General features: G+C 53.6%; 1 protein-coding gene across 8 annotated transcripts in view; it reads right to left on the bottom strand.

The window, feature by feature from the left end:
* ARVCF (ARVCF delta catenin family member) overlaps positions 1-27,193 on the bottom strand; it is a 206,971-nt gene that overhangs the window by 111,018 nt on the left and 68,760 nt on the right. For 5 of the 8 annotated variants that reach the window (XM_043987399.1, XM_043987423.1, XM_043987414.1 and 2 more), the window contains exons 2-3: positions 23,501-23,578; positions 19,427-19,667 (exon numbers count right to left, since the gene is read on the bottom strand). The exons of 2 other annotated variants lie outside the window; for them this stretch is intronic. In XM_043987399.1, coding sequence (XP_043843334.1) covers positions 19,427-19,648 — 222 coding nt within the window. In that variant the 5' untranslated portion in view covers positions 19,649-19,667; positions 23,501-23,578. Of the gene's footprint in view, positions 1-1,623; positions 1,877-19,426; positions 19,668-23,500; positions 23,579-27,193 lie in introns of those variants that run through there. One more of the 8 variants, XM_043987441.1, reaches the window with a different exon arrangement.

Genomic DNA, 27,193 nt, shown 5'->3' with positions numbered 1-27,193 from the left:
CTAGAGGGTCTTTGAGAAATGAACCTTGCGACCCTCTGGGCAGGGAAATCTGTGAAGAGAAATCGGATTCTTAGAGAGCCTGAAGCTGCCTGGCGCTGAGCAGATTGCAGGCTCCTCAGGGCTCGCTGGGCCCAGCTGCCCAGCCTTTGCTGCCCTGCTGGATCTGGCTCAGCTTTGGAGAGCTGATTACCAGGAACAAACACAAAACTTCTCAACTCTGAAAGCTGCCCCAAAGTGCGACTGGTTGCCAGGGGAGATGTGAGTGGCCCATCTGTGGTCTCCAAGCAGAGGCTGCCCCATCAGGGGTGTTGTGGAGGGCACTGGGTGGTCCTGGGCAGCTGGGGGGGCGCTGTGGGGCCTGGGGGGGGGCTTCACTCCTGGTTTACTCTCCCGAGCTACACAGGCAGGCACCCGGTTCCCTTCAGCTGCCGGTTCTGAGATTCTGAGAGCCAGATTCTGCCCTCCCAGGAGTTGGGGGCAGAGCCTCAGGACAAGCCCATGGGTGGAGGGGGGGCAGGAAGAGCTTAGGGCTCCTGGGCACCCAGACCAAGATGACCGACCGTCAGCACAACACACCTGCTATCCTTCCTGGGAAAACCTATTTAGTGCAATCGAGCGGAAATAGCCAAGGGACCAGCATGCCATCCTCCTCCTTCGACAACCTCCCTCCACCCCCAAGGCCTTTGTCCGAGTCAGTGGCGGGGGTGGGGGGGCTATTCCTGGATGCCCCGGCCCAGACAGGGCAGGGCCCCCGGACAGGGGCCCTTCTCCCAACTTTGGGCCAGACTGGCTGGGCTGTAGGACCACCCCCACTCGGGGAGGGAGCCCCGTTTTCCTCCCTCCCCACTTAATTCCGCGGGCGATGCAGTCTCGACAGACAGCGAGGCTTCCTGGGGCCAAGGCTCGCTCTCCCCCCGCGTTTGCCCCAGAGCCAAGGGCCGCCCTGGCTTTCCGGGCATTCCGAGGCCCGGCGTGGGGAGCTAAGAAAGGGGGCTCTGCCGAGTTTCCGCCCCCCCCCGGCTAGGACCCCCGGCCCGGTGGGGCCCCAACACAGAGGCACTTACGGGGGGGGGCGGAAAGGGGGGTGAGGAGCTGGGCCGGGGGATGCTGAGGGCATCGGCCCCAGCTAGCAGCGCCTACGAGCCGCCACCCCCAAGAGGAGAAGGAGGAGGATGAAGTCACCCCCTGGGGGGCTGGCCCAGCCCGCCCCTGCCCAGCCTCCCGGGCCCAGATCTCGGGGGCAGCCTTCCCGGGCAGGCTGCTGGGGGAGCGCAGCGCTCCGGGCCAGGGGTGGGGCGCAGCCCGAGCTCTCCCCCCTCCCTTCCCCGGGCCGGGGAGGTGCCTGGCGGGCAGGCGGGCTAGGGGGGCTCCGAGGCACACAATAGCCTCCTCGGGGGATTCCGCTTTCGGAGGGAAAAGCACCAGCGGGGACAAAGGGGGCCCCGGAACCCGGAGAGCAGGAGGCTCGGGCTGGGGCTCCGAGAAGCTGGGGTCCGGAATGGGGGCGAGCGCCGAGGGGGCGGGAGGGGCGAGGGGCGGGGCGCCGAGGGGGGCTGGGCGGGGTGGGCTCGGGCCCAGGCGCGGGGGCGCGGCCGGGGCGCAGCCCGGGAACTTGCCACCAACCTGTGTGAGTTCGGCCGGCATCGGGGCGAGCGCCGGGGCCGGGCTCCGGCCCGCAACGACGGTGGCGGGGGCCGAGGCGGCGGGGCTGGCCGGGCTGGGGCTGGGGAGGCCGCGATCGGCCCCCGGGCCGGGCTGGCACGGGCGCGCCCGCCCGCTCCTCCGAGCGGGGGGACGGGAGGGGAGCGGCCCGGCCGGGCTGCCCTGGCCAGCCCTGCCCCGGCCCCCGGTGGCCGCCGCCCGGCTCCGCTCGGCTCCTCCTGGGCTCCGCTCGGCTCCCGGGCTCCGGCTCCGGCTCCGGCCAGCCCCGCGCCCGCTCTCCTCTCGCTCTCCTCTCCCTCCTGCTCTCTCTCTGTCTCTGTCTCTTTCCTTCTCTCTCCCGGCTCAGCAAACTCGGTCCCCTTTGGGGGCGGAAACTGACAGACACTCACAGCTGGAGGAACCAATAAAGCGGCCGCTGGACACACCCAGCGGGGAGAGAGACGGGGGGCGGGGGGCGGGGAGAGGGAGGGGGAGAGGAGGGAGGCTGGGAGAGGGAGGCTGGGAGAGGGAGGGGGGAGACCAGGAGGGGGACAGCGAGGGAGGAGGGAGGAGAGGGAGGGGGAAGAGAGAGAGAGAGGAAGGAGGAGGGCGAGGGAGGGGGAGAAGGGGAGACACTGGGAGAGGAGAGAGAGGCAAGAAAGAGGGAGAGAAGAGAAGGGCAGGGCGGCGCAGCGTTAGGGTGGGGATGAAGGGGGGAGAAGGGGAGGAGAGGGGCTGGGGCGGCCGGTAGCGGTGGACTGGGAGCAGGGCGCCGGGTGATGGGCATCCCGCAGAGGATGGCTTCCGGAGAAGTGCCCAATGTGTGTGGGGGGCAGCTGCTGTCACTTTTTGACTTCGGGAAAATCCGTTTCCCTCTCTGGGCTTCAGTTTTTCCACCTCTCAAATGAGGGGCTGGAAAATCTCTAAGGTCCAGGTCTAAAATGCGGTGACTCTCGACTGCCCCGTGCCTACCCTCCTTCCAGGGTACAGTACCAATCAGGCACAGGTTGGCAGCTCTGCCAGGAACAATATCTAAATCTTGCATCTCCTCCAACTCAGAGAACAATATTTGGCATACAGGAGTTGCTTCATAAGTGCATGCAGAATAAATGAATGGATAGATGACGGGTGATTTAGGTAAAGTGTGAGGGGTGGGGAAGGAAGGGGAAAGGGAGAAGAGGACGATTTATCTGAGGGGCTCCTCCAGATTTATCATCTAGACCAGACCCCGTCCTGTAGGCAGGTTCCTGAGCCACCCTGAGCACTCATCCCCACTAGATGGAGGGGGCCCCCCACTAGCTCAGCCTGGAAGTCGCCCTTTCCAAGGTTACAGCATCTTTGTAGGCAGCCAAGTTACCAGCTTTACACGAAGTCTGTGCTCTCCCCTCTCCTTACACACCCCACCCCAATCAGTTTCCAGATCTCCTTGATTCTACCTCCTGGCCTTCAGTCCAATTGGGGCCTTTTCTCACGCCCCCCCCCCCCATCTGCCTCTCACCTGAACTATCTGCTCTCTGCCTCCAGGCTAGCTCTCAGCTCTCCAATCCATTTACTGAACAGCTGCTGGAAGTCTAACCACATCATCCTCAGGCTCAGAGCCCTTCAGGGGCTCCCGGTGGCCTCCAGGATAAAATGTGGGCTCTACAATCCCACCCCCAGTTTGGCTCCACTTTTCCAGCTCTACCAATCAGTCAACAAGCATTTCTTAAGCACCGACAGTACAAAAGCATCATACTCTGTATCATGCCTCAGGAATACAATGACAAATAGAAAACAGTTCTAATCTCGCAATACTCCTGTTCACCCACCAAGTACACAGGCTCTTCCATGTCCTGCCTCCCTGCATGTGCACGGGCAGATCCCTACACCTGGAATGCACTCACTCCTCCCCTCCTTTAGGTGGAATGTAAGATCCTAGAAGTTAGAAAAAGGTTAGTTTTTTTCTTTTTTGTCTCTGTAGTCCCAGTCAAGCCTGGTCCTGCCTAGACTAGGGATGGCACATGGTCTTCAAACTCATCTCCTGGCCTTGAGTCTCATCCTTCCTGAAGCCGCCTAGGTGATGCTTCTAGAGTTTCATAGTTCTGCCCGAGGCATTCTCCAGCTCCAGGAACTCCCTGGGCTCCCTATTACCTCTGGGATCCAACAGAAAACCCTTGGGCATTGATAGCTCTTTGTAACCTGCCCCCCTCCTACCTTTCCAGTCTTTTTACACCTTTTTACATGCTCTGGGTGTTCTAGAACACAGGCCTGCCTGTTTGCAGATCCTCCATCTCCTACCTCCATGTCTTTGTTAAAGCCGGGCATTCTCTGTCTGCACCATCACCTGGGGCTTTTCAGACTTCCTTCAAGACCCAGCTCCAATTCTCTGCTCTGCAGGAGCCCCCTCCCCCCCACACACACACCATCCCTAGATGCAGGTATGCCCTTAGGTACAGCTTCCCCATTAGACTGGGGGCTCCTTGGAGGGCAAGGACCTCTGTATGTCCAGATCTTGTGCCCACACCTGGGGCACAGGAGGCCTTTAAGAAAAGCTTGTGGACTTGACTTGGATTTCGCTGAACGATCCTGACCCTTCCTCCCACACAAGGCTGGCCTGAGAAAAGCACTTTGGAAACCTCTTTGGTTTTACACAGCGGAGGCAGCAAAATGAGGCGGGAGAGACAAGAGAAGGCCCTGACAGCAGTGACCTGGCCAGAGGCCCTTGGACCACACTCACCGACTCAGCAGTAAAAGTTGCTCTGGAAACTGGGTCAGAGAGGTCTACACTAGAGCTCCCTGGGGGTGTCAGAAGAGAGGCCCAAGGAGGAAAGGGAGACCGAGATCCAAGCTTGGGATCCCCGGGAATCATCTGGTTTGGAGGTGAGAGGGGCTTTAGGACCTAGGATGTCAGAGCTGGGAAGAAGGGCTCCTAGAACAGAGAATGTCAGGGCTGGAGGGGCCTTAGAACAGGGACTATCAGAGCCGGAGGGGCCTTAGAACAGGGAATGTCAGGGCTGGAGGGGCCTTAGAACAGGGAATGTCAGGGCTGGGAGGAATTGGACAAGATCTCTCACAAATACTGCCTGTTATTTTCCCCACAGGACCTCCCTCCTCCTTTCTTGCCTACCCCCACTCCATGAGGTCCTCAGGGATGTGTTGATACATCCCCTGGACAAGGTTAATTGGAGGTGGCCAAATGAGACCCCATTAGAGATTCCCCAGGAAATCTGATGGGTTGGGGGAGGGGAGACAGCCAGAAGCTGGGGCCACCAACCAAATCAGGCCTGCTGGAGCATCCCTCCGCCCCCGGCCCCTGTGCCTTTTGCTCCTATTCCTGGCTCCAGACACTAGGAGCATTCCCTGCTGTTTCCCTGGACCCAGCCTGACCACCCAGCTCCTGGGCCTCTGGCCAGCTAAGGAGGCCCCAGAGGACTTCAGGTCATTGCCCTTACCTTTATCATTCTAAAGCTCAAAACAGAACTCCAGGGCCCCTTCCAGGGATCACTACCAGAACAATCTCCTCATTTATAAAATGAGAGGCCGGGCCTCAGAGAAGGCTTCTGAGGCCTCTTCCAGCCCAAGACCATGAGTCCATGAGTCTCTGACTCCTACCAGGCTTGATCCCAAATGGGCATCTCACCCAGCGTCCAAAGGATGAGGCAGCTTCTTGAATTTTTTTTTTTTTTTGCAGGGCAATGAGGGTTAAGTGACTTGCCCAGGGTCACACAGCTAGTAATTGTCAAGTGTTTGAGACTGGATTCAAACTCAGGTCCTCCTGAATCCAGGGTCGGTGCTCTATCCACTGCACCACCCAGCCGCCCCAGCTTCTTGAATTTAACTAAATTGAGGCAAGTAGAGAAAGACCTTCTCCCCATGTTACAGATTAGGAGAGGAATGACCTTTCCCAAGCCACGAGTGGCAGAGGTCGCATCACTGGATGGACCTTTCCTTGGTAGCTGAGGCTCTGGCTCTCAATACCTCATCTGAGAACAGTTGGGTCTCTCTCATGGGCTCAGAAGCTCTCCAGCTTGAAGGAAAGTGTCACGACTTCAGAGACCCCGTTCTCCCCAGCATTCTCTCTGACTCTTCTCTCCTCTCCTCTCCCCATTCTGTTTCATTCTCCTTCCCTTCTCACTCTGTCTCTCCCTGTGACAGCAAACCTCTAGGAATGTGTCTACGTGTGTGTGAGAATGAATAGTTCCATCTCTGGGCTTTTCTCAGTAACTATAAGAAAGAGGGAGAAAAAGAGACAGAAAGCGACAGAGACAGAGAGACAGAGACAGAAAGACACAGAAAGAGAAGGGACAGAGAGGCAGACAGAGACATAGAAAGAGAGGGGGGGGGACAGAGAGATGGGCAGGCACATATCTGGTTGGTTTTATCGCGGGTATCTTTCCATCTCTCCTTCCCTATGACTGAGAACACTGGGGCGAAAGCTATTGTTTGCCCCCTGCCTTGGAAAGTCCCTGGCTCCCTCCCTCCCCGTGTTCTGGGGCCTCAGCTTCCCAGGCTCAGGCTCCTCTATCTGGTCCCTAGGATCTGTGCCCCGCCCAGCCCTCTCCCCATCCTTTGATGGGCAGCCGTCCTCTTTATGCCCTGAAGCACACATTTCCATGGGTAAATAGAGGTTTAATAAGGAGCAGGGGGAAAGGGGGTGGGGTGGAATGATTCCCTTTGCAGATTCTCCTGATCGGAGAGTTCAAGGCTTGGCCCAGCCCAAACTCAAGCATTTTTCCATTAATTAGACTTCCTCCAAGCCCCGAGGGGCGGGGCTCCCCTCCCCTGCATGATTTGAATTTGGAGCGTGCCCTTGGAGGGCGCCTGCGGACCCTCAGACAGCCCCAGGACCCCACAGGCCGCTTGCTCCTCGCCTGCCCGCCAGAGCTTCATTATTTCAGCTGCTTCTCGTCCTTTCCCCAAATACCAGCAGCAATTAGGCCAGCTGGTCATGGATTACCCCGTTTGCTGAGTTTCACTTTTTCAAATGACCTGATTTGGAGCCAGTGACTGCCAAACAGGAGCCTGACACAACTCTCCCAGTCCGGACAACATTCCAACCCTGCAGGCCTGCCAAGCCCGAGGCCAAGGGTTCTGGGGCAAAATGCACAGACACCTGAATGCTGAGCCCTGGCTCCCAGGCCTCAGGTCAAAGGCCCCAAGGTTTTGTCTCCTAGGTCATGGGGCCCCTCATTCTGTCTCCCAGCCCATGCAGGCCTGCTTCTGGCTCTCAGGTCAAAGGCCCTCCATTTGTGTCTCCCAGGCCAGGGAGATGAGCTTCTGTATCCTAGGTCACCGGCCCGGGTTTTGCCTCTTAGGCCCGTCACCTTGGTTCTGTCTCCCAGGTCACAGACTATATGCCTTGCCTCCCAAGCCACGGGCAAATGTATCCGCTTTAGGTTGTGGGTTCTCCGGCTCTGTCTTCCCAGAGGTTCTGTTTCCCACACCCAAGGTCCCCATGGTAACAGGCTGGTCATTGGCTTCTGGAAAGTCCATTTCAGCTCAATATGAGGGAGAACTTCCTAGTTACTAGAATAGTACTTTAGTAGAATGGGACATCTTGGGAGGTGGTGAGCTCCCCATCCCTAGACACCTTAAAGCGGAATCTGGAGGACATTTGGACACAGATCCCGTAAGGGGCTTCAGGCCTTCAAGGGGACATGAAGGGACCCCTGGGATCACTTCCAGCCAGAGGATTCTAAGACTTGGAGGTCCTTGACCCCACCAAGGCCCACAGATAGATGCTGCCCATTGCTCCTAAGGATGGCCAGGTGGCAGAGTGTGGATGGTCTGCTAGAGATCGCCCCTACTGGCCAAGACTCCATTTCTTCATGGTGAGGAAGGAGAAGCTGGGAATTGGGAACCCTTCCGATGGATCTTAAGTCCACAGGCCCCAGGTCCTCTAAGTCCATGCAGCACCCTAGACAGAGTCCCATTTCTGCGACCAGCCAGCCTTTCCCTGCCGGCGCTTCCCTCGCCCAGCCGTAAGAGGAAGACGAGCATCACCCGCCTCCTGGATTTGATTCTCACTAGTCTCATGCTTCTTCCACCCCTCCGAGGTGCTCTCTCTGGATGTGACTCTGAGGGAGGGCAAAACCTGCTGTCCTGCTCCGTCAGACAGAAGGGAAACCAACAGGGCGGCGGCTCAACAGGCCGGCCTCCCAGTCCCAAAGCAAAGAAACCTCCAGCAGAGACCAACCAGGAAGGAGATTTGAACTCAGCTCTCACCCAGAACTTATCTAGGATGAATCTGGTTCTGACTTCTCTAAGTTCATCAATATCAGGACCAGGACACTCTGGACCCAGAGGCCACCTAGGCCAACCCCCCTAGGATACAGATGAAGAAAATGAAGGCAAGGGAGGTGAAGGGTCTTGCCCAAAGTCACATAGATAGCCAAAATTGAATAATAATAGCAAACATTGATAAAGTACCTACTATGTGCTAGACGCTGTGCTAAACACTTTATAAATAGTATCTCCTTTGATTCTTCACCACCATGCTGGGAGGTGGGTGCTAATATTATCTCCATTTTTCAGAAGAAGAAACTGAGGCAAACAAAGTGATTTGTCCAGGGTTACATAGGAAGTATCTAAGGCCAAACTTGAACTCAGGTCTCATTGACTCCAAACCTGGTGCTCTATCCACTGTGTTACCCAGCTGCTCTAGTTTCTCTGGCTCCAGAGCAAGTGCTAGGTCGGAGTCCCTGCTCTGACCCTCACTATGCCTTGGCAAATGTACCCAAACAGTGCTTGGTGGGAGAACAATTTATTTTTTTTCCTTTTTTTTTTTTTTTTTTTGCGGGACAATGGGGGTTAAGTGACTTGCCCAGGGTCACACAGCTAGTAATAATAAAAAAAAGATTTAATACCATGTTGTAAAAAGAAAGACTATTGTGTTTGGAGACAGAGACCCGGGCTTGAGTATGATTTGAGCGCCATAGTAACTGTGTGATCCCTTCTCTTGCACTCCGTTTCCTCATCTATAAAATCAGGGAGAATCGAGGCTCCAAAGCACTTTCCAGTCCTCTTATTCTGATTTGCTATAACTTGTCAAAGGTCAGAGCGCTATAACCAAGGTAGGCCAATGGGACTCCAGCCCAGGGCATCCCATTTAGAGGGTTTAGCACTTGTATTATCTCAGCTGAGTTGTGTCCCTGACCTTTCCTGCCATTCTCCACTCTCAACCCCCCTGAGGGCACAGCTTCCTGTGGTCTCCTACCCTGAGTATGGTTGACAAGTGCCCCCAAATGAAGGGCTTGACCCCATACCTCTGACAGCCCTTCCAGCTCTAGAGGGAGACAGTGCAGAACAATAGAAAGAACTCTGAATTTAGACAATTGAACCTGGAGCAAGGGACCTGAGTCTGAATCTTGTCTCTCATTTACTCCCTTTGTGGTCTTGAGCAAATCACTTAACAATCTACCCATCAATCAGTCGACTTCCCCCAGGCCTCAGTTTCCCCATCTGTAAAGTGATGGGGTTGGGCTCAGTGATTCCTAAGGTCCCTCCCATCACTGAATCAGTCCTTCCAAGGCTGACCTCAGTGGACTCTGCAGTGAGGGAGGCCCCTTGATGGTACTTTAGGAAGAAGTAAAATCCCAGAGCTTTAATATCATCTGGGATGCCTTTGTCCTCCCCCAGCAGACTTGGGAGAGCGGGCTGGGAGGGGCTTTCCCAAGGGGGGAAGGATGCTCATGGTGGAAGTGGTCAGGGTGAGGGTTGGGGGGCTGTGGGGCTACCCGCCCCGCCCAGGAACCAAGGCCACTCCCTCACCCAAAAGCCCTCTTAAAGGATACTTTGTCTTCTTGGGACATCAAAGGCCCTCAACCCAGGACTCACAGGGCCCATCTGTGTCCAGAGCCGGGGCCGACCCTGGGCCTCCTCAGAGACACGGTCCATCTACACAGCTCTCTGCGGACCATGCTACAGTGAGCACTTGGGAAATGGGGGGACAGTGCCTAGAGAGGCCACGCTGTGCATGCTGACTTCCCCTAAACCCCAGTGTAAACTCCTCTGCACATAACACAGGGCCTGGAACATAGTAAGTGCCCCACAAATGCGTGCTGATTAGTTCATGCATGTGCCAGGGGGAAGGTGCTGTGGATGGAGACCTGGGCCTGAAGTTGAGAAGACCTGGGTTCAAATCCAGGCTCAGAAAATTGACACTTACTAGCTGTGTGACCCTGGGCAAGTCACTTAACCCTCACTGCCCTGCAATAATAATAATAATAATAACAACAACAACAACAGCACTCAATCAATCCATCCATCGATTAATAGAGGCCTAGGCATTGTGTTAGGAGCAGGAGATACACTACCAACAATGAAAGTGGGCCTCTCCTCAAGGAGTTTCCATCACAGATGTGACCTCCCTGAGCTTACCTGCTGCCAGGTGAGCTAGGTGCTGGCTACAGTGGTGACTCCTCCTACTTTAGAGTTAAAGTAACTGAGGTCCAGGAGGCCAAACATCCTCCCTGGGGTCACACAGCCAGAGCAGAGTCAGGATTTGATAGCCCACACTCCATCTGCCCTGCCAGCCTTCTCCCTCTCTGAATCGACCTCACCACTCCTAGCTCCATGCCTTGGAAGCTCTCCCCACAGGATGGAAGACCCTATAACGTCGTTTTAAAAATCACGACAAGTGATACTGGGCTGCTCTGAGAGAGGCCCTTGTATCCTGTGCTCATTTCTGGGTATCACGGTATCACATCATCCTGTCAGAGGAAGGATGTTGGCCTAGCATTCCACTCTGATGACTCGTGGTGGCTTGGAGGTGACCCCGAGTTTTCTTCCTAGTCATCTCACAGGGCTCAGTGGCTGGAGTCAGGAAGACCTGCCTTGGACACTAACAGGTGGTGTGACCCTGGGCAAGTCACTTCACCTGTGTCTACCTGTTTCCTCATCTGTAAATCAGGGATGATATGCATCTACCTCATAGGGCAGTTGTGAGGTTCTAGTGCCTGGGAGAGTGCCCGGCATATAGTAAGTGCTTAATAAATGTTTGTTCCCTTATATTCCATCACCCTCCTCCTCACCGCACCCCTGCTTTGGACTCCAACCCAGAGCCCCAAGGTCCTGATAGGTGTGCTTTGTTTCCTCTTGGTGCTGTTTCCTGGCCCTCTCTCCCCCTCCCCACCCCTTCCCAGCTCCCCTCTAGGGGTTCTCTTCTCCCACTAGAACACAGCTCTTGGAGGGGAGGCACTGCTTGTATTCTCATCTCTTAGCACAGTGTCTGGCACATGGTCAACATTTCATAAATATTTCATGTCTACACACGCACCTACAGGGTATGCCTGGAAACACTTAACGACCAGTTACAAGATTAATCTGCACGATTAACATTTTGTCCATCACAGTCAACAACCAACAAGAGAATCAAGTTCTGATTTGTAGAGTTCTTACTGATTTCTGAGGCATAAGAGCTCATACTGAAAATTTAACCATCATCTCTCAAGGGGGCATTAACGGCCTTCAGCACACCCCTGCCTATGGGCTACTGTTGGAGAAAGAATGAATCTCAGTCTCTGTCTGTCTGTCTCTCTCTCTCTCCCTACTCTCTCTGTATCTAGTTCCTTATCATCTATTTCTATCTACCTATCTCTCTATATATCCATCCATCATATCTCTAACATCTCTCTCTCCCTAAAACAAACAAATGCCTCTCTCCATCCATCCATCCATCCATCCATCCATCCATCCATCCATCCATCCATCCTAGCTCTATCATCTCTCTCCCTAAAACAAACATCTCCCTCTCTATCCATCCATCCATCTATCCATTCATTCATCCATACATCAAATCTATCATCTACCTACATATCGATCTCCCTCTGTCTGTCTGTCTGTCTGTCTATTGCAAGATCAAGCAGACCCTTGGACCAAGCTCAATCTAGGAAGCTTTTTTGTGGAGCGCCCCTGCAATGGGCTCTGTGGACTAAGTAAATAAAGGTCCTCACCAGAAGGGAGACCAGGGGTAATACCTTTTTTTTTTTTAAGTCACAGCTATTCCTCAAGCTCATCTGTCTGCTAAGGCAGGGAAGGGTCTCAACCTGACTTAGTGGATGAAGGGACCCACACAGGAAGTGAGATATGCTTCCAAGTGCTGGAATCCTGACAAGCTGCAGTGGGTGCAGAGGAGGGTGACCGGGAATGAGGCGTGCCGGGGGAGGAGGGCTGGGGAGCCTGTGTGGCTTGAAACCCTGCCACATCCAGAGTATTGTAGTAAGTCTCAGAGCCTCGTTTCAGGAAGGACGTTGATAAAAAATCTGGAGTGTGTCCAGAGGAAGGTGACCCAGAGAGGCAGAGCTGTTAACTAGGAATTTTAGCACCTTGAACAAGGGGGAGACAGGGGGAGGTTAGATAAGAAGTTCAGCTCCATTACGGCTGTTAAGTGAAAGTCAGCATGCCCCAGGAGACTGGGAGGTTTCTATGCTGCTGAAGGTTGGCTGGAGGTAGTCTCTGGGGAGGTGGGAGGCCTGGGAGCTGGCCACTGAGAGGAAGAACTGTTTCACCCTTTGGATGTCTATCTCCAGTGGCCAGCTCAGTGGCCAGCACACAGTAGGTTCTGAACAAATGCTTGCTGATGCTCATTGAAGAAGCAACCCCTGGCATGGTGCTGTCAGCATCCTCTAAATTTTGCTGCTTTGGGACAAAGTCTTGGTTGTCCCACCCTGGTTACAGCATTGATCTGAAGATCAGTTGAAAGACCACTAGGGATATTCAGCCAGGAAAAGAGCAGAGACTCAGAGGAGACGCATCACAGATCTCAAATATTTGAAGAACTGTCATGTGGAAGAGGGATTACTCTTGTTCCATCCAGCCCCTGAGGGGAGCAGTTGGGAGGGGGGAGGGGGGAGCTACGGAGAGGCAGATTCTGGAGGATTCAGGAGGAAGAAAAACACCCTGACCATTGGAGCTGGCCCAAAGGGCTGCTCCTATCCGGAGGTCGCCCTGCAGGGGCTGGGTGGCTACTCATCAGGGATGCTTTGAAGGGGATTCCAACTCAGTATAGATGGGACTCTGCCTCCGAGGCTCCGCCCAGCTCTGAGATCTGGGTCATAGAGTGAAAACTCCCTGGCTCTGGAGGCAGAGGGCCTGGATTCAAATCCCACCCATTGAACTCCCCTGGGAAACCTTTGCGTCTCAGTTTTCTCATGAATAAAATGAGGGGGTTAGAGTTCATGGCCTCTAAGGTCTAGAACATAGCTCTAGAACAGATCTATGAACCTGCATCTCAAACGCTGAGGACTCCCTCCACTCCTCGCCCCCCTCCACGCCTGCTTTGTTATACCCACAGAAGGACAGGACTCAGAGGGGATGTGACCACTGCTCAAATACTGGAAGGACTCCCACACAGAAGGGGCCCAGACCCGCTCTCCTTGGTTCCAGAGCAGTGGGAGGAAGGAACAAAGAGGCCAGTGCAAGCTGGATACCGGGATGGGGTTCCACCCAGTGAGAGCTGCAGTAGCCTCGGGAGGTGGTGAGCTCCCCCTCTCTGGAGGTATCCAAGCAGATGAACGGGGGTGGGGGGGTCTCTCCAGGGGGGTCCTCGTTCCGGCTGGGGCCCCTCCCTTCCAGCTTTGAGGATCCCAGCCTGTCAAGCAGCCAGCTCACAAGAGTGAGGGAGGGGCTGGCTGGGCTGGGGAGGGAGCAGGGCTCTGGTTGGTAAGCAGTGAGGTCATCACTGTTCCCTGATTTTGTTTACTCTGTTCTGTTCAGGCACATCTGGCCGGTGCCAAGTCCTATCTCTTCCCGACACCTTGGGGCCCCTCCCCAGCTCTCGAGGGGGGCCAGGAGGTGAAACAGATCCGGCCAGCCCGGCTGGGGGGCAGCTCTGCTGAGCCTGCCCCCCCAAACACCCCACACAGCGGAAAGCCTGGGGCTGACTCAGCTGGGGGGGCTAGAGAGCCAGGAGCAGCCCAGTGCTCAGGCGGAGACCCAGTGTGTCCGAGCCCTCCTTCCTGCCCCCATGGCTGCCTCCCCCCTGGGGCCAGGCCCTGGGCCAACCAGAAAAGTGGATCTGAGGTCATGGGATTCCGAGCTGAAAGGGGTAACAGAAATGGTCTAGCCCAACTCCCATAGGAAAGATCCACAGTCATCGGCTCTGAGTTCAAATCCCACCTCTGACCTTACTGGCATTAGATTGGGAGCAACTTGAAGGCAGGGATTGGCTCTGCCTTTCTTTGGACCCTCAGTGCTTAGCACAGTGCCTGGAACACAACAGGGGCTTAATCCATGCTTGCTGACTTGTGACCTTGGGCTGTGACCCATTTGTAAAAATGAGGTTAGACTAAAGATGGCCGGAGGTTCTATTCAGCTCCGAATCTAGGACTCAGTTTTCTTAACTGTAAAATGGAGATAATCTTGGTACCTTCTTCATTAAGTCCTGAGGATCAAATGGGATAATGTACATATGAAGTGAGACAATAATGTTAGCGACTGTTATGGAGTTCTCAACCTTTCAATAGAGTTTATCACTACCTGGCACATAGTAGGTGCTTAATTAATGTGATTTGGTTGCTGAACTGATCTTCCTATTGTTCTTCTACATGTGATATCCTGATGTCTACTGCACACCTGACTAAAAGAAATGCTTTTGGGGGGCAGCTAGGTGGCGCAGTGGATAAAGCACCTGCCCTGGATTCAGGAGGATCTGAGTTTGAATCTGGCCTCAGACACGTGACACTTACTAGCTGTGTGACTCTGGGTAAGTCACTTAACCATCATTGCTCTGCAAAAACAAAAACAAAAAACAAAAAAGAAATGCTTTTGGTGACTGAATCAACACCCTGGGGTGTCAGCTCAGCTGCTGTGGGCTTCCAAGAGGGTCCTGAGGATGTCTCTGGGAGCACAGGGATGATGTCGCCCCCCCCTTTCCCCCTCCTGGTTTTCAGTTCCGCCTCTGGGTCTCCGTGTTGTTTGAAGGTGCTGAGGCGATGAGAGGAAAGTAGCATGAAGCTTCTGCCCTGGAAATGGTCACCAGGGAACCCACTATTAGTCAATCAATCAACAAGCACTTATTAGGGCCAGGCACTACACTAAATGCTGGAAACGGAAGTTGGTTTAGAAATTGAAAAAAGAAAAAGATGTCTCCTTCCTGGCCTCCCTGCCTCCACTCTCCCCCTTCTCCTGTCGGTCCTTCATCAGCTGCTTGCATGGCCTTCCTAAGGCACAGGTCTGGCCATGTCACCTGCCTGTTCACAAAACTTCTGTGGGTTCCCCCTGCCTGTAGGATTAAACATCATTCCGATGTCGGCCTTCAAGGCTCTCTGTCACAAGTCTCTGTCCAGCATACCTTTGTGACCTCATCTCATACTCTTCTTCTTCATTGCTCCAGCCAAGCTGGATGTCTTCACGTCCAATGCTTAGTGCAATGCTCAGCACTCAGTAGGTGCTTAATAAATGCTGGCCAACCTGACAAGACCCTGCTAACTCCAGCCTTTTTTTCTTACATTGTCCCCCATGCCTGGTATAGGTTTCTTCTCCTACTTTCCCTTTCCTCAGCTAGAAGTGATGGCAATTCCTCTTATACTTTCTTTGCCCAGTCTGCTGCTCTGCACCAATCCAACTCTCCCTTGTGACATTATGGGAATATCAGGAAAAGCTGTGCTTTTAGTGTTGGGAATTCCCTGTGTGGCTGCTTTATCTGCTGACACAGATAGCAGCCCACCCGTGACTTAGCAATAAAGATGCCTGGTCATACATTAACAAAAGTCTTTTCTGTCTAGACCAGGGGTTCTTAACCTGAGGTCCCTGAGCTTTTTTTTTTTTAAGTTCAATAACTATAGTCAATACAATGGGTTTCCTTTGTAATTCTATGTATTTTACTTTTCATGTATTATTCTGAGACGTCACCCACAGGCTTCACTGGACTGGAGCCAAAGGAGTCTATGACCCCCCCCCCAAAAGGTCATAAAAACCAACTCCTAATCCAGAGGAGATGGTGAAAAGGAAATCAGTTGGTATTGATCACTTGGATTTCTTTTTTGTTTGGTTGTAGGATTAAGCCAGCCCCAACACTAAGCCAGGCTAACAGAAGCATTCTCTTAAGTCTGGATTACCTATCGATTCAGTGGCTTGATAGATGGATAAGATTTTATCATTTAGTGGCAAATGATTTAGAGTAAGAGATAGGTCTTTGTAAGAATAAAATAATCATAGAATTGCCCTTTCTGGTAGCTGGAGAAAGGCTAAGTTCCGCTTTGCAGTCTTAGCGGATAAGCCCCTTTTTTTCTTGAGCTAGAGGTGAAGTTGAATAATGGGATCTTCTAAGGTTGGCAGTTGGAAGATGGTGGGGGTGCCTGCTAACTCCAGACCCCCAAGTTCCTCTTTTCCAGTAAGCTTTCAGGTTACAAAAGGCACCACCTGTAGGGCAAGGACTTCTGGGATAATCTCACTCTGACACGTCCACATTACTGTTGGCTGAAGGAAGCCTGGGAGAAGCACACCCATCAGATGATCTGTCTTGTCCAATAGAATCATGTTCAAAACAAGCTTCCTATTTTTTATTCCTCTTTTCTGTTATTAAAAAAATAACCCTGTAAATTGCTCCTTTGTCACTAATTACTAAGGAATTGGTTGGCCTGATTTAATGTAATTTGCTAGCCTTGCTCTTAAATAGTGATCTATTTGCTCAGTAATTTTGTACCTCAGTTTCTTTTTATTTTAGATAATTAATTTTAACACTAGGCAGGTCCAGTTGGCTGAGATGGGAGTTCTGAGCTGACCTAGTAAAAAAGGCAGCAGAAACCCGGGACAGCTGTTGAGGCAACTGCTGCTAGTGGGTCCCAGGGAGTTGTGTGGGAAATGGTCTTGCTCAAAGCGGGTTAGTATTGGGGTGAGTTGGAAGCAAGGTCTCCCTGCCTCCAAGACCAGCCTTCTACCCAATAGACCGGGCTGCCGCTACACATTATGGGTGGACGTGTCCTCCCCAGCAGACAGTAAGCCTCATGAGGATGGTTCGTTCAGGGATCAGGGCGTAGCACGGCTGGGTCGTCATAGCTAAGGGAGGGAATCCTGAGTTGCCTCAGTAGGGAAGGGAGCAGAGGCCTTCACGCAGCTGTTGGGACAACTGTTGGGAAGGACCCTTCACATCAGGGAGCTCCCCCACTCTGCGCTCTGCCCCATTGGCTTCTTTGGACCAGAGGCCTTTCTCCACCATCTCACGTCAGTCAGCTCGAGCTTATCAAGCGCCCACTGTGCACTAAGCACTGGGATGTCAAGTCTTCCCAGCCCAGGCAGTCTGGGTGCGGGTCCCCCTTCAGAGGAAAGAAGGAGGGTTAGAGGGACCTGGCTCAGAATGTACAATGAGGCGGCCACCAGCTCTTTTCTGAACCTGTCTGGAGCCTTTGGGTCTTGGTTTCTTTTCTTTACTTTATTCTTCTTCAGAAAACAAACCCCAGAATTCCCTTTCAAAACACACCCCCAAACCCCAGCTTAGTAACAAGGCACTGCCAGGCAGGGACCAGGGGAACCCCACGTGTGCCTGGGAGGGAGGCAGGGCTGGTTTATTTCAGGTAAGCTGCAATAAGGCACTGACAAAAAAAAAAAAACAGTGGTCAAGCCCTGCCTGGGAGGGGCTGGGACCACCTGGTGACCAGGAGGAAGTCTGGCCTCTCTGGGCAGCAGGACATCCTGGCTCAGGTTCACTTGTTTTCTTTTCCCAAGATGCCCCTTGCCCAAGGAGCCTGAAGGGGTGACCCTGGAGAGCAGACCTAGGAACAGAGATGGCACACCTAGGAAGAGAGATGGCACACGCCTTGGCAGAACCCTGGGTGATTCCTGAGCATCAAATCCCGTGGTCTTGGTGTCCCCTGAGACAGACAGGCCTTGTTTCAGAAAAGCTGGATCCTATTTCCAGGAGGCCCCTGGCTTGGGGGCCACAGACACATTGCTGCCATCCATCAATCAATTGGACACTATGAGGCACTTAACATGTGCCAGGCACAGGCCAAGGTGCCAAGAGAATGTGCCGTAAATGTGCCTGCTCTCATCTGATCTTGGAAGCTAATCAGCATTGGGTCTGGCTCATCTTGGTATGACGGCTGTCTGGAGACCGCAGGGACAACGGGCATGTGATGGAACTCTTGGGGCATCCTTCTGTCAGCTCACATGCCTCCTGACGAGTCAGGGCTCCACTCCCCATCAAGGTTCTAGGGGTACACCTGAGGAGTTGGGAGTAATTCTCTAGTGCCATCAGCTTGAGCCCCCACCAGCGGCTTCCCCCAAGATTATCCGTTAAGAATCACTGCACCGGGGCAGCTAGGTGGCGCAGTGGATAAAGGCCCTGGATTCAAGAGTACCTGAGTTCAAATCCAGCCTCAGACACTTGACACTTACTGTGTGACCCTGGGCAAGTCACTTAACCCCAACTGCCTCACACACACACACACACACACAAGAATCACTTCACCGTAAGAAGCTTTTAGAAAGGAATGTTACTAACATGTACAATAAGAATTGGGAGTCATAGCTTTGGAGCACAAACTCTGGCTCTCACTCGCTCTGTGACCTGGCAGGGCTATAGTTTCCTCCCCCATGAAAGGAGAGGATATAGCAGAACTGGATAATCTCTAAACTTCCTTTAGCCCTAGATCCATGATCCCAAGCCCACCAAGTTTCCCATAAGCTCTAGATCTAGGATCCTTTATACCAGGCTTCTTTATCTGTTTTGTGTCCCGGACCCCCTTTGGTGGTCATCTAGAGAAGCCTATGGCTCCCTTCTCATAATGATGCTTCTCAGTGCGTAATATAAAAGACAAAATGACCATGGAAATCCATTCTATTGACATAGGAACAAAGTAGGTTGATGGACTTCAGGTGAAGAAGCCCTGCTATATGCCCTTCCCTTGGGCTCAGGGTCATTTCCTAGAGTATCTCTCTCCCCCCAGTACAAAGCCCTCGATGACTCTGGCTGCATTATCTATTCACACCTTTGAGAAAGGCAAAATAAGCAATGTATCCCAGGCCTGTTTGTGGCCAGGCAGAGACCCCCGCTGTCCATCTGAATAACCTAGTCCCCCAGATGGCTTCACAGGGTCAACAGAAAGGCAGCTCAGTCCTGTGGGAAAAGCCCTGCACTTCAGACGTAGAGAAGTGACTGGGTTCCAGTCCTTGCTCTGCCACTGGCTGGTGAAATTGTGGCCAGGCCCAGTAACCCTCGGGCCCTGACCTATGAAATTGACCCTGGTAGCTTTGGCCCGGCCTACCCTGGCCACCTCCCAGCGGGGTCACCTCCAGGAATGCCTGCCAATTCAACAAGCACTGACCGGTCTAGTCCCAGGCACATGGTGGGCCTGGGGCCCTGGCCTCCTTCAGCCTTGAGCCTCTAACATCCAGCTCTGTCACAGATGACACAGTACAAGGGGCCACCTGCCCCAAGAGGGCTCCTGACCTTGGCATTGTCCTCATTGATGCACAAAACTCCCAAAACACAAGGCGACCCCGAGATAGGCCCAGACCCTGAGGCCCTCATACTCCCATACATGCAGAGACCCCCATACACAGAGGTGAGCATGCGCGCACTCTTATGCATGCGGACACATTGGGAAGAAGCAGCTGGTTTTCAGTCCCCCTGAAGAACTACCTCATCGTGCCAGACACAGGAAATACCAAGAATACCTGCTGTGGGCCTTAGGCCGGCACGGATGCAGAGACATGAGTGAGGACCCTTGCAGGGCCTGCTCCCTGCATGAGCCCAGCCTCACCGGGAGGGACTCCAGATCTAAGTCTCATTCCCAGCCCAAACCCCAGCTCTGAGGGCAGGCCAGTGATCCCGGAGCCATGCTGGGGACATGCAGGGGCGCGTTACCTGCAGGACCAGCTGCTGCCATGCGGTGGCCAGGGGCTGCCCATTGCCAATGGTGCACGTGCTGGCCCGCGGCTGCTCACAGGGCTGGTGAGCCCTCTCCAGCTGCAGGGAGACATTTCGACGCTCTTCTTCCAGGGCCCGAGTAAGGCGCTCGAAGCGGGCCTCCTGCTCCTTGACAGAGGCCAAGATGCTGGCAGCCGACCTGATGTCGTAGTCATCCATGGCGGCTCCGGCCTGGCAGCTGCCCAGGGCAGAGCAGAGGTTAGAGGAGGGGGCTGAGCCCCCACCACCTCCCCACACAGATTCACCCACACGGGCACCCATGTACACAAGAGCCCGCGCGCGCACACACACGGACACAGCTCGATACAACCCTCACTCTGAGATAAAAATCCAGGCCCCCTTGAGAGCAGCTCCATTTTTGTCCATTGATTAAATTTTAAATTTAAAGTAATTAATCCAGGGCTGATGGAAAACAGGCCTGCATTGTGCAGAATCACAGCTAATGCCTTCGATCCCTTACAAAAGCAAAGCAGCCAAAGAGACAGACTTCAAGCTGCCGCCTAAGCCCACATCACTGAGCAAATCAGGAGCCTTGTTTAATGGGTCTAAAGAGGACGCTAAGATCCCAACAGGAGGAAGGGAGGGCCCAGCACTCCAGATGGCCTGGTCTGGGGAGAAATGTCAGGAGGTGCTGCTGGGTCGGATAAAAATGGTGAGAATGGAGGAGGAGTGCATTGTATCATATCATAGACTTGGAATTGGAAAAGACCTTGGCCGCCATCTATTTCAAGCCCTTCATTTTACAAAGAAGGAAACAAAACCTCAGAGAGGGTTAATGACTTCCCACCACTGCCAAAAAAGATAGGCCAAGTGAAAAGGAGCCGGCTGTCTTAGTGGACTGAAAACTTAAGCTGAGTCGGCAGTGTGGTTCGGCAGCTAAAAAGACCAATGAGATCTGAGACTGCGAGGCTAAGAAAAGAGCTGAGTCTAGCCCAGAGAGGTGCCGGTCTAGAGCTCTTCCGCCTTAGCAGACTGTATCGGAAGGGCAGACACATTCAGAGGAGGGGGCCCGCATGGGGAGTGGGTGGAAGCCAGGCCATATGACAGGCCACTGAAGGATCTAGGGATTTTTAGAAGGACAGGACACGGCAGTTAGCCCCTGGGAGGTAGCGGAGCAGAACAGTGGACAGAAGGCCAGATTTGGAGACAAGAAGATCTGAGTTCAAATTCTATCTCAGACCTTCACTAGTTGTGTAACCATAGGCAAGTCACTCGATCCACCTTAGGGCCAATTTCTTCATCTGTCAAATGGGGATGATGATAGCACCCGCCTCCCCGGGCTGTTGTGAGGACCCATCTGGGCAAAGTACTTGGCTAACTTTGGTGTTAGAGAAATAAATGTGCACTGTTGGGATGATGTGAAGGGCCTTCAGCTGGAAGAGAGATGAGGCTCCTTTGCTTGGCCCAGAGGGCAGACCCAGGAGTGGGGGGGTAATTACAGACAGGCAGGTTTGGGCTTAATAAGGTAAGTTTTTCATCACTAGAGCTGTGGGCAGCCTGGGGGGTCAGAGAGGGGCCAAGGCAAGTGGGTTTCCCTTCACTGGGGGTCTCGGGGATGGTGGCCACTTGTGAGGGCTGTTGGAGATCCAGGAACTCCACCCAGCTCAGTGATGCTCCCTAATTCCCCAAGGATCATCTCACCATCCCATGCCTTCTGCCTTGATTTGCTGGAGCAGAATCAGCAGCAGGTGGAATGTGTAATGAGCAGCCCAAAGCCAGAACATGCTCTGGTGGCCAAGGAGATGGTACGGACTTGCTCCCAAAGGACTGGCTCTTTAGTTATTCCAATGAATGAGATGCCTAGGGACCTCCTGGGGCCCAGACTGGCCATGCCCAGCAGACAGTCTCCTCCTCCGGAGTGTGCCCACATATTCCCAGGGGGAGGGGGCACATCACGAGCTTGTCCTGGGTCTCGGTAACTGCCCCCTCACCCACTAAAGTCCATCTTCAGGCACCTGGTGTACACAGAATCCCAGGAGGATGGTCCACCTAAGTAGGCCCAGGAGGCTGGTGGCCAGATGAAAAGCGAGTGATTGGGCCCACCTCTGGAAATGTATGGGACCAAATGCTTCCATCTTCATTCCTGGGGCTGGCTTCCTCTGTAGAAGCAGTCAGAGGCGGGGGGGGGGGGGGGGGGGGGGGGGTGGGGGGGGTGGGGGCCAGGATGCTGGCCTCAGAGCACTCTCAGGGAGGCAGGACCGGCCCAGCAGCAGCTGCTGCCAATCACTCCACCAAGGGCACCGGCCTTTCTTCTGTCCTGAGGTACCTGCACACTATGGCCAAAGCCCTGAGCATTTTGACAAGAAGAAGGAAAAGAGAGCCCTGGGTGGGCCCTGGGGAGTCTGGCTGCCTGCATGTGTCTGGGTTGGGGGTCCCTGCGGCCCGGCTGCTGAGCTGTTTGAGGTCTTGGGCAGGGAATGTGTGTGATGGAGCTCGGAGGGCAGGGACGGTGTGCTAGAGATGCTGCGGAAACACTGGCACAGACCACAGATGAGGGGCTGGGCCCCAGAGCCCATGAGGGGGAGTAGATCAGAGTAATAATGGGCATTTCTAAGGCATGTGAAGGCTCACAAAGCACTTTACCCATCTCTCCTGATGTTTGCAACAACTCTGCAAGGCAGGTGACGTCATCGTCCTCATTTTATAGATGAAGAAACTGAGACTAGGAAGGAGTTAAGTGACTGGCCCAGGGTCACACAACCAGTAAATATATGAGGCTGAGCTGAGCTTGATGCTGGACCAAGAGAGAAAGAAAGAACGGCCCAGTTTGGGGGGGGGCGGGGCGGGGTACTGGCTGACCATTGACCACATCTCCAATTATTTTCCCAGGGATCCTGCAAGGGCATTGGCCCCGCCCGAGTGAGGAACACCCTGGCTCAGGAAGTCCCCAGGCCTGCCTCTCTTCATCTGCTCCTCAGCCTTTCAAAATAAATTGGAGCATGTAAACCCTGGCGGATAAACGCAGTGGGGTGAGACGAGACCACATGGCTGAATCACAGTGTGATTCCAGGACTCAGGGCAAGGGGGGGGAGGGAGAGAGAGAGAGGAAGGGAGAGGGAGGAGGGAGAGGAGGAGGAGGACAGGGAGGAAAGGGGAGAGGAGAAAGGGAGGGGAGGAAGAGAAAGAAAGTGAAAGGCAGAGGGAGAGGGAGAGAGAGACAGAGACAGCAAAGTCCTGTTTTTGAGGACCCCAGATTCAAATCCTGCCCCCCATTTGTTCCTCAGACAAGCTGCTTCTCTTCCGTGGGCCTCAGTTTCCTCATTTATAAAATGAAGAGGGTGGACCAATGACCTCTAAGAACAATAATCCCTTTTAAGCTTTGCCAAGAGCTTTCAACCTGTTACCCCATGGGATCCTGCCAGTAACCCTGGGAGGGAGGTGCTATGATTGTGCTCATTTTAGAGATGAGGAAACTGAGGCAAACAGAGGTGAGGTGTTTGCCCACAGTCATACAGCTAGTTAAGTGTCTACAGGTAGATTTGAACTCAGATCTTCCTAGCTCCAAGTCCAGTGCACCATGTGTCAACCAAGCCACTTCTAGGGTTTCTTTCAAAGCTTCAAAAATACCATCTATGGGGCAGCTAGGTGGTGCAGTGGATAGAGCACTGGTCCTGGATTCGGGAGGACCTGAGTTCAAATCCAGCCTCAGACACTTTACACTTACTAGCTGTGTGACCCTGGGCAAGTCACTTAACCCCAATTACCCTGAAGGGAGAAAAAAAAAGCACCATCTAGTCACTTTACACATGAAGAAACTGAGGCTCAGGGGGAAAAGACTTGCCACGCCCACAGAGTCAGTACAAAGTCTGACTCCACGCCAGTCCTCTACCCACTGCCCAGGCATGCCCGCTTCCTGCTTCCCCTCCCAAAAGTCGGCTGCAGAGCCCCCAGGCAGGTGCCCATACCCAGAACCCCCAGGCAGGTGCCCACCCTGCAGGTGTGCCCCTTGGGGCCAGTTGGGGGTGGCATGCAGAGAGATAAAACATGCGGTACAGAGGGAGCCATACCCACCTAGGAGGGGAGGTGAGAGAGGACAGAGAGTTAGCCCTGGCAGACCATGGCCCACTACTAGAGAAAGCAGGACAGCAGCTGTAACAAGAGGGAGGAGAGAGAAGTCAGTGCTAAGTTAGTGAGATGGGTGGCTCCCCCGCCCCCAGCCCCACTGCCACCCCCAGAGCCCTGGCTTGAGCCCCACGTCACTCTGCTACCCTGCAAGCTGCGGGGGCCCAGACACCTTCCCAGAAGCCAGTCCAGAGCTTGGTAGCAGCTCTGCTCAGTCTGGGTTTGCCGACCTGAAGACAGACGGGGAGAGCAGCGGAGTTGAGGGGCCCCAACCAGGCCACTCCCTCATTTTACAGGGGAGGAAACTGAGGCCGGGGGAGAGTGAGTGACCTGCTGAAGGTGACTCGGTCAGTTTGCCAGAGCTTTCATTCAAGGGCCCAGTGGCCAGGAAAGGTCCCATGGGATGCTCCTCAAAGCCCTCTGGGATAGTCAGGGAAGACGTGACCATTCCCATTCCACAGAGCAGATAAATGGAGGCTATGAGAGAAGTGATTTGGCCAAATTCATGAAGAAACAAAGGCAGGCCTAGAGCTGGGTCTCCTGGCTTCCTACACCGAGATTTAGGCCCCCTCTAGACACCATCATTGGTAGCCACATCAACCCACTGGAGAGACCCGTCACTGGCAACATTAACCCATTGGAGAGACCCATCACTGGCAACATTAACCCACTGGAGAGACCCGTCATGGACAATATTAACCCACTGGAGAGACTCGTCACTGGCAACATTAACCCACTGGAGAGACCCATCACTGGCAACATTAACCCATTGGAGAGACCCCTCAGAGGCCGGCCTTCTGCCTTGGCCCAAGGTCAGCAGGAGCTTTGGAAGCTAGCAAACTGTGAAAATGTCCTCCCTGACCCTCCAAAGCCAGATACCTCCTGCTGGCTTCTAAAGTGCCTACTCACACACCCAGAAAGAGAAGCATCACATGTAAATGAACTCCATTAAAGTCCTTAAAACTCTTCCTGATGGCAGTTTAAAAACTGTCCCTGCAATCCTGTTCAGATCACCCACTGCTGGGCAAGACCTTTCTTCACCTATGACACAGGGGTAGACGTCAGGGGAGGCTCACACCCCTCCCTTCCCCTCTACTTGCATAACCACTACCCTAGTACAAAGGTGTAGACAAGGTATAGACAGGATGGATGGAGGCAATGCTCAGAGGGAAGGCACTAAGCATGGAGGGAGATGGAGAATGGCTTCCCGTACCAGCAGGGACTTTGAGGAAGATTCTTTTTGTTTGTTTGTTTGTTTTATGGTTTGTTTTGGCTTGGTTTTGGTGGGGCAATTGGGGTTAAGTGACTTGCCCAGGGTCACACAACTAGTAAGTGTCAAGTGTCGAGGCCAGATTTGAACTCAGGTCCTTCTGAATCCAGGGCTGGTGCTCTCTCCACTGCATCATCTCGCTGCCCTGAGGAAGATTCTTAATTGTCCAATGTAATGAAGTTTCTTCCTGACTTGAAAAGAGCTCAGGGACACTCTCCTGTCACAGGTAATGTGTAGAGTAACCATGGTCCAAAGTCGGCCCTTGGTTGTTTGTGATGGAGCATTTCAAGATGAAAACGCAAAGTGGGTGGCAATCACAATGAGGGATGGAGTGTTAGTGCTGGGCTAGGGGTGATTCATGGGGAAAATCAGGGAGAAAGTGATTAGCTGGTGATGAGCCTGTGGATGGAACAGTTCATGGAAGTGAGCTGGAGTGTGCATTGCCTGGGAAGCCATGGGCAACTTGAGGATTTCTGCAGAGTCTGGGCAATGGGAAGAGAGTGGCTACTGGGGCTAGGGAGGGGTGGGCAGGCCCTGCTGGTGCTTCAAGTCCAGACACTGAATGAGGAGTGATCCCTACAGAGAAAGCCCTGACAGCTCAGTTCTGACTGGTGGGGGCACAGGAATGGAACAGCTCAGAGCCCCCACTCATCTGTACTCAGAAAGAAAGAGCGTCTGGAGAGAAGCCAAAAGATATGTTATGGATGGTCAATGGTAGCGTATGAATGGCTACGTGTATGTAAGTGGCTCTGTGTCTGAATAAATGGATTTGTTGGGTCTGAATTAACCTAATTTTCTTGTACACAACAGGGAGATCAAAGCTCAGTCTCCAATCACCCGTATCACCAATGCATCATCACCCAGTATCTCCAGAGGCCCTAAGAGCAGTCTCTGAGGAGGGACAACGCGCTTAGGGAATGACTGGAGAACACCCACTTTTCCAACCTGGAAGGCACTGCCCAGGACAATCACTGCCCCAGAGCCTTGGGACATCTTCCCCCCATTGGAGGACTCCCAGGGCACAGGCCCAAGCTGCCCGCTCCTCCAATTATTTGTTGCTGTTCAGTTGATTTTCAGTTGAGTGAGACTCTTCATGGCCTCATCAGGGATTTTCTTGGCAAAGATCCCGGAGTAGTTTGCCATGTCCTTCTTAGCTTATTAGGTAGATGAGGAAACTGAGGCAAACAGGGTTAAGTGACTTGCCCAAGGTCATACAGGTAGTGTCTGAGGCTGAATTTGAACTCAGGTCTTCCTGACTCCAGGTTCTATTTACAAGTTGGTAAAAGGCCCTCAGAACATCTGTCCTCATCCTTCTTGACTTCTCTGTAGCTTCTGCAGATGTGACTGTCATCTCCTTGGTCCTCTTTCCTCCCTTAGTTTTAGTGACATCACTCTCTCCAGGTTCTCTTCTTACCTATTTGGCTCCTCACTCTCCTTTGCTGGACCCTCATCCGGGTCACGCTCACCCAACTGGGGGTGTCCTGGGCCCTCTTCTTCCTCTACGCTAGTTAGCCTGGCGATCTCATCTGCTCTAGTGAATTCAATCATCTCTCTTAATAGAATGTCAAATATACTTAGCTACGCCTAACCTCTCTGCTGACCTCCAGTTTCGAATTTCCAACAACTCTTAGGCTGTTTAAACAAGATGTCCAGTAGATGTCTTAAACACAACATGGCCAAAACTGAACTCATCTTTCCCCTCAAAATCTCCCCCTACTACCAGATTCCCTATTACTATGGAAGGCCACGCCCTTCTCCCAGCCCCCCAGGCTCCCAACCTAGGAGCCATCCAGGAGTCCCCACTATCTCTCACCCCCCACATCCAATATGGTGCCGAGGCCTGTCAATTTCACTTCTGCACATCTCCCAGCGATGCCCCTCCTCTCCTCTGACGCTGCCCCCGCCCCGGCCCTCATCATCTCACACTAAGATTAACAAAATAGCTGCTGGGGTAGGGGTCTCTGCCTGCCTCCAATCTCTCCCCCCTCCAGGCCATTCTCTATCAGCCACTAAAGCTCAGGTCTGATCATCTCACTGGGGAGCAGTGGCCCCCCAGAGCTCTGACTTTTATGTGGTAACAGTAGGCTCTCCCCTGCCCTGCTCCGCTTAGCCATGCCTGACTATGGGCGGGTCTCCCGGCCACCTCTGCCTCTGCTCACACTCCTCCACCAGCTCCTTCTCTCTGCCCCCACTCCAGAGGTGCAATGCCAGCCCGTCTCATCCTGTAAGACCCGCCACCTCCATTTTCAGAGTCCAAGGGGCCCTCAGAGGCCATCCACTGCCGCTGTTTGCTGGGTGCACGAGGTGGGGCCTTGGAAGCCAACCCTCCCCCTCCTCATTGATGCCTGAGGTCCTGGAGGCTGAGTGACAAC

This window comes from Dromiciops gliroides, chromosome 1, assembly GCF_019393635.1.
Source record: "Dromiciops gliroides isolate mDroGli1 chromosome 1, mDroGli1.pri, whole genome shotgun sequence".
NCBI classification, from domain to species: Eukaryota; Metazoa; Chordata; class Mammalia; order Microbiotheria; family Microbiotheriidae; genus Dromiciops; species Dromiciops gliroides.
Note: the sequence above shows the minus strand (reverse complement) of the source record. Positions and strands in the feature narration are given on the sequence as shown.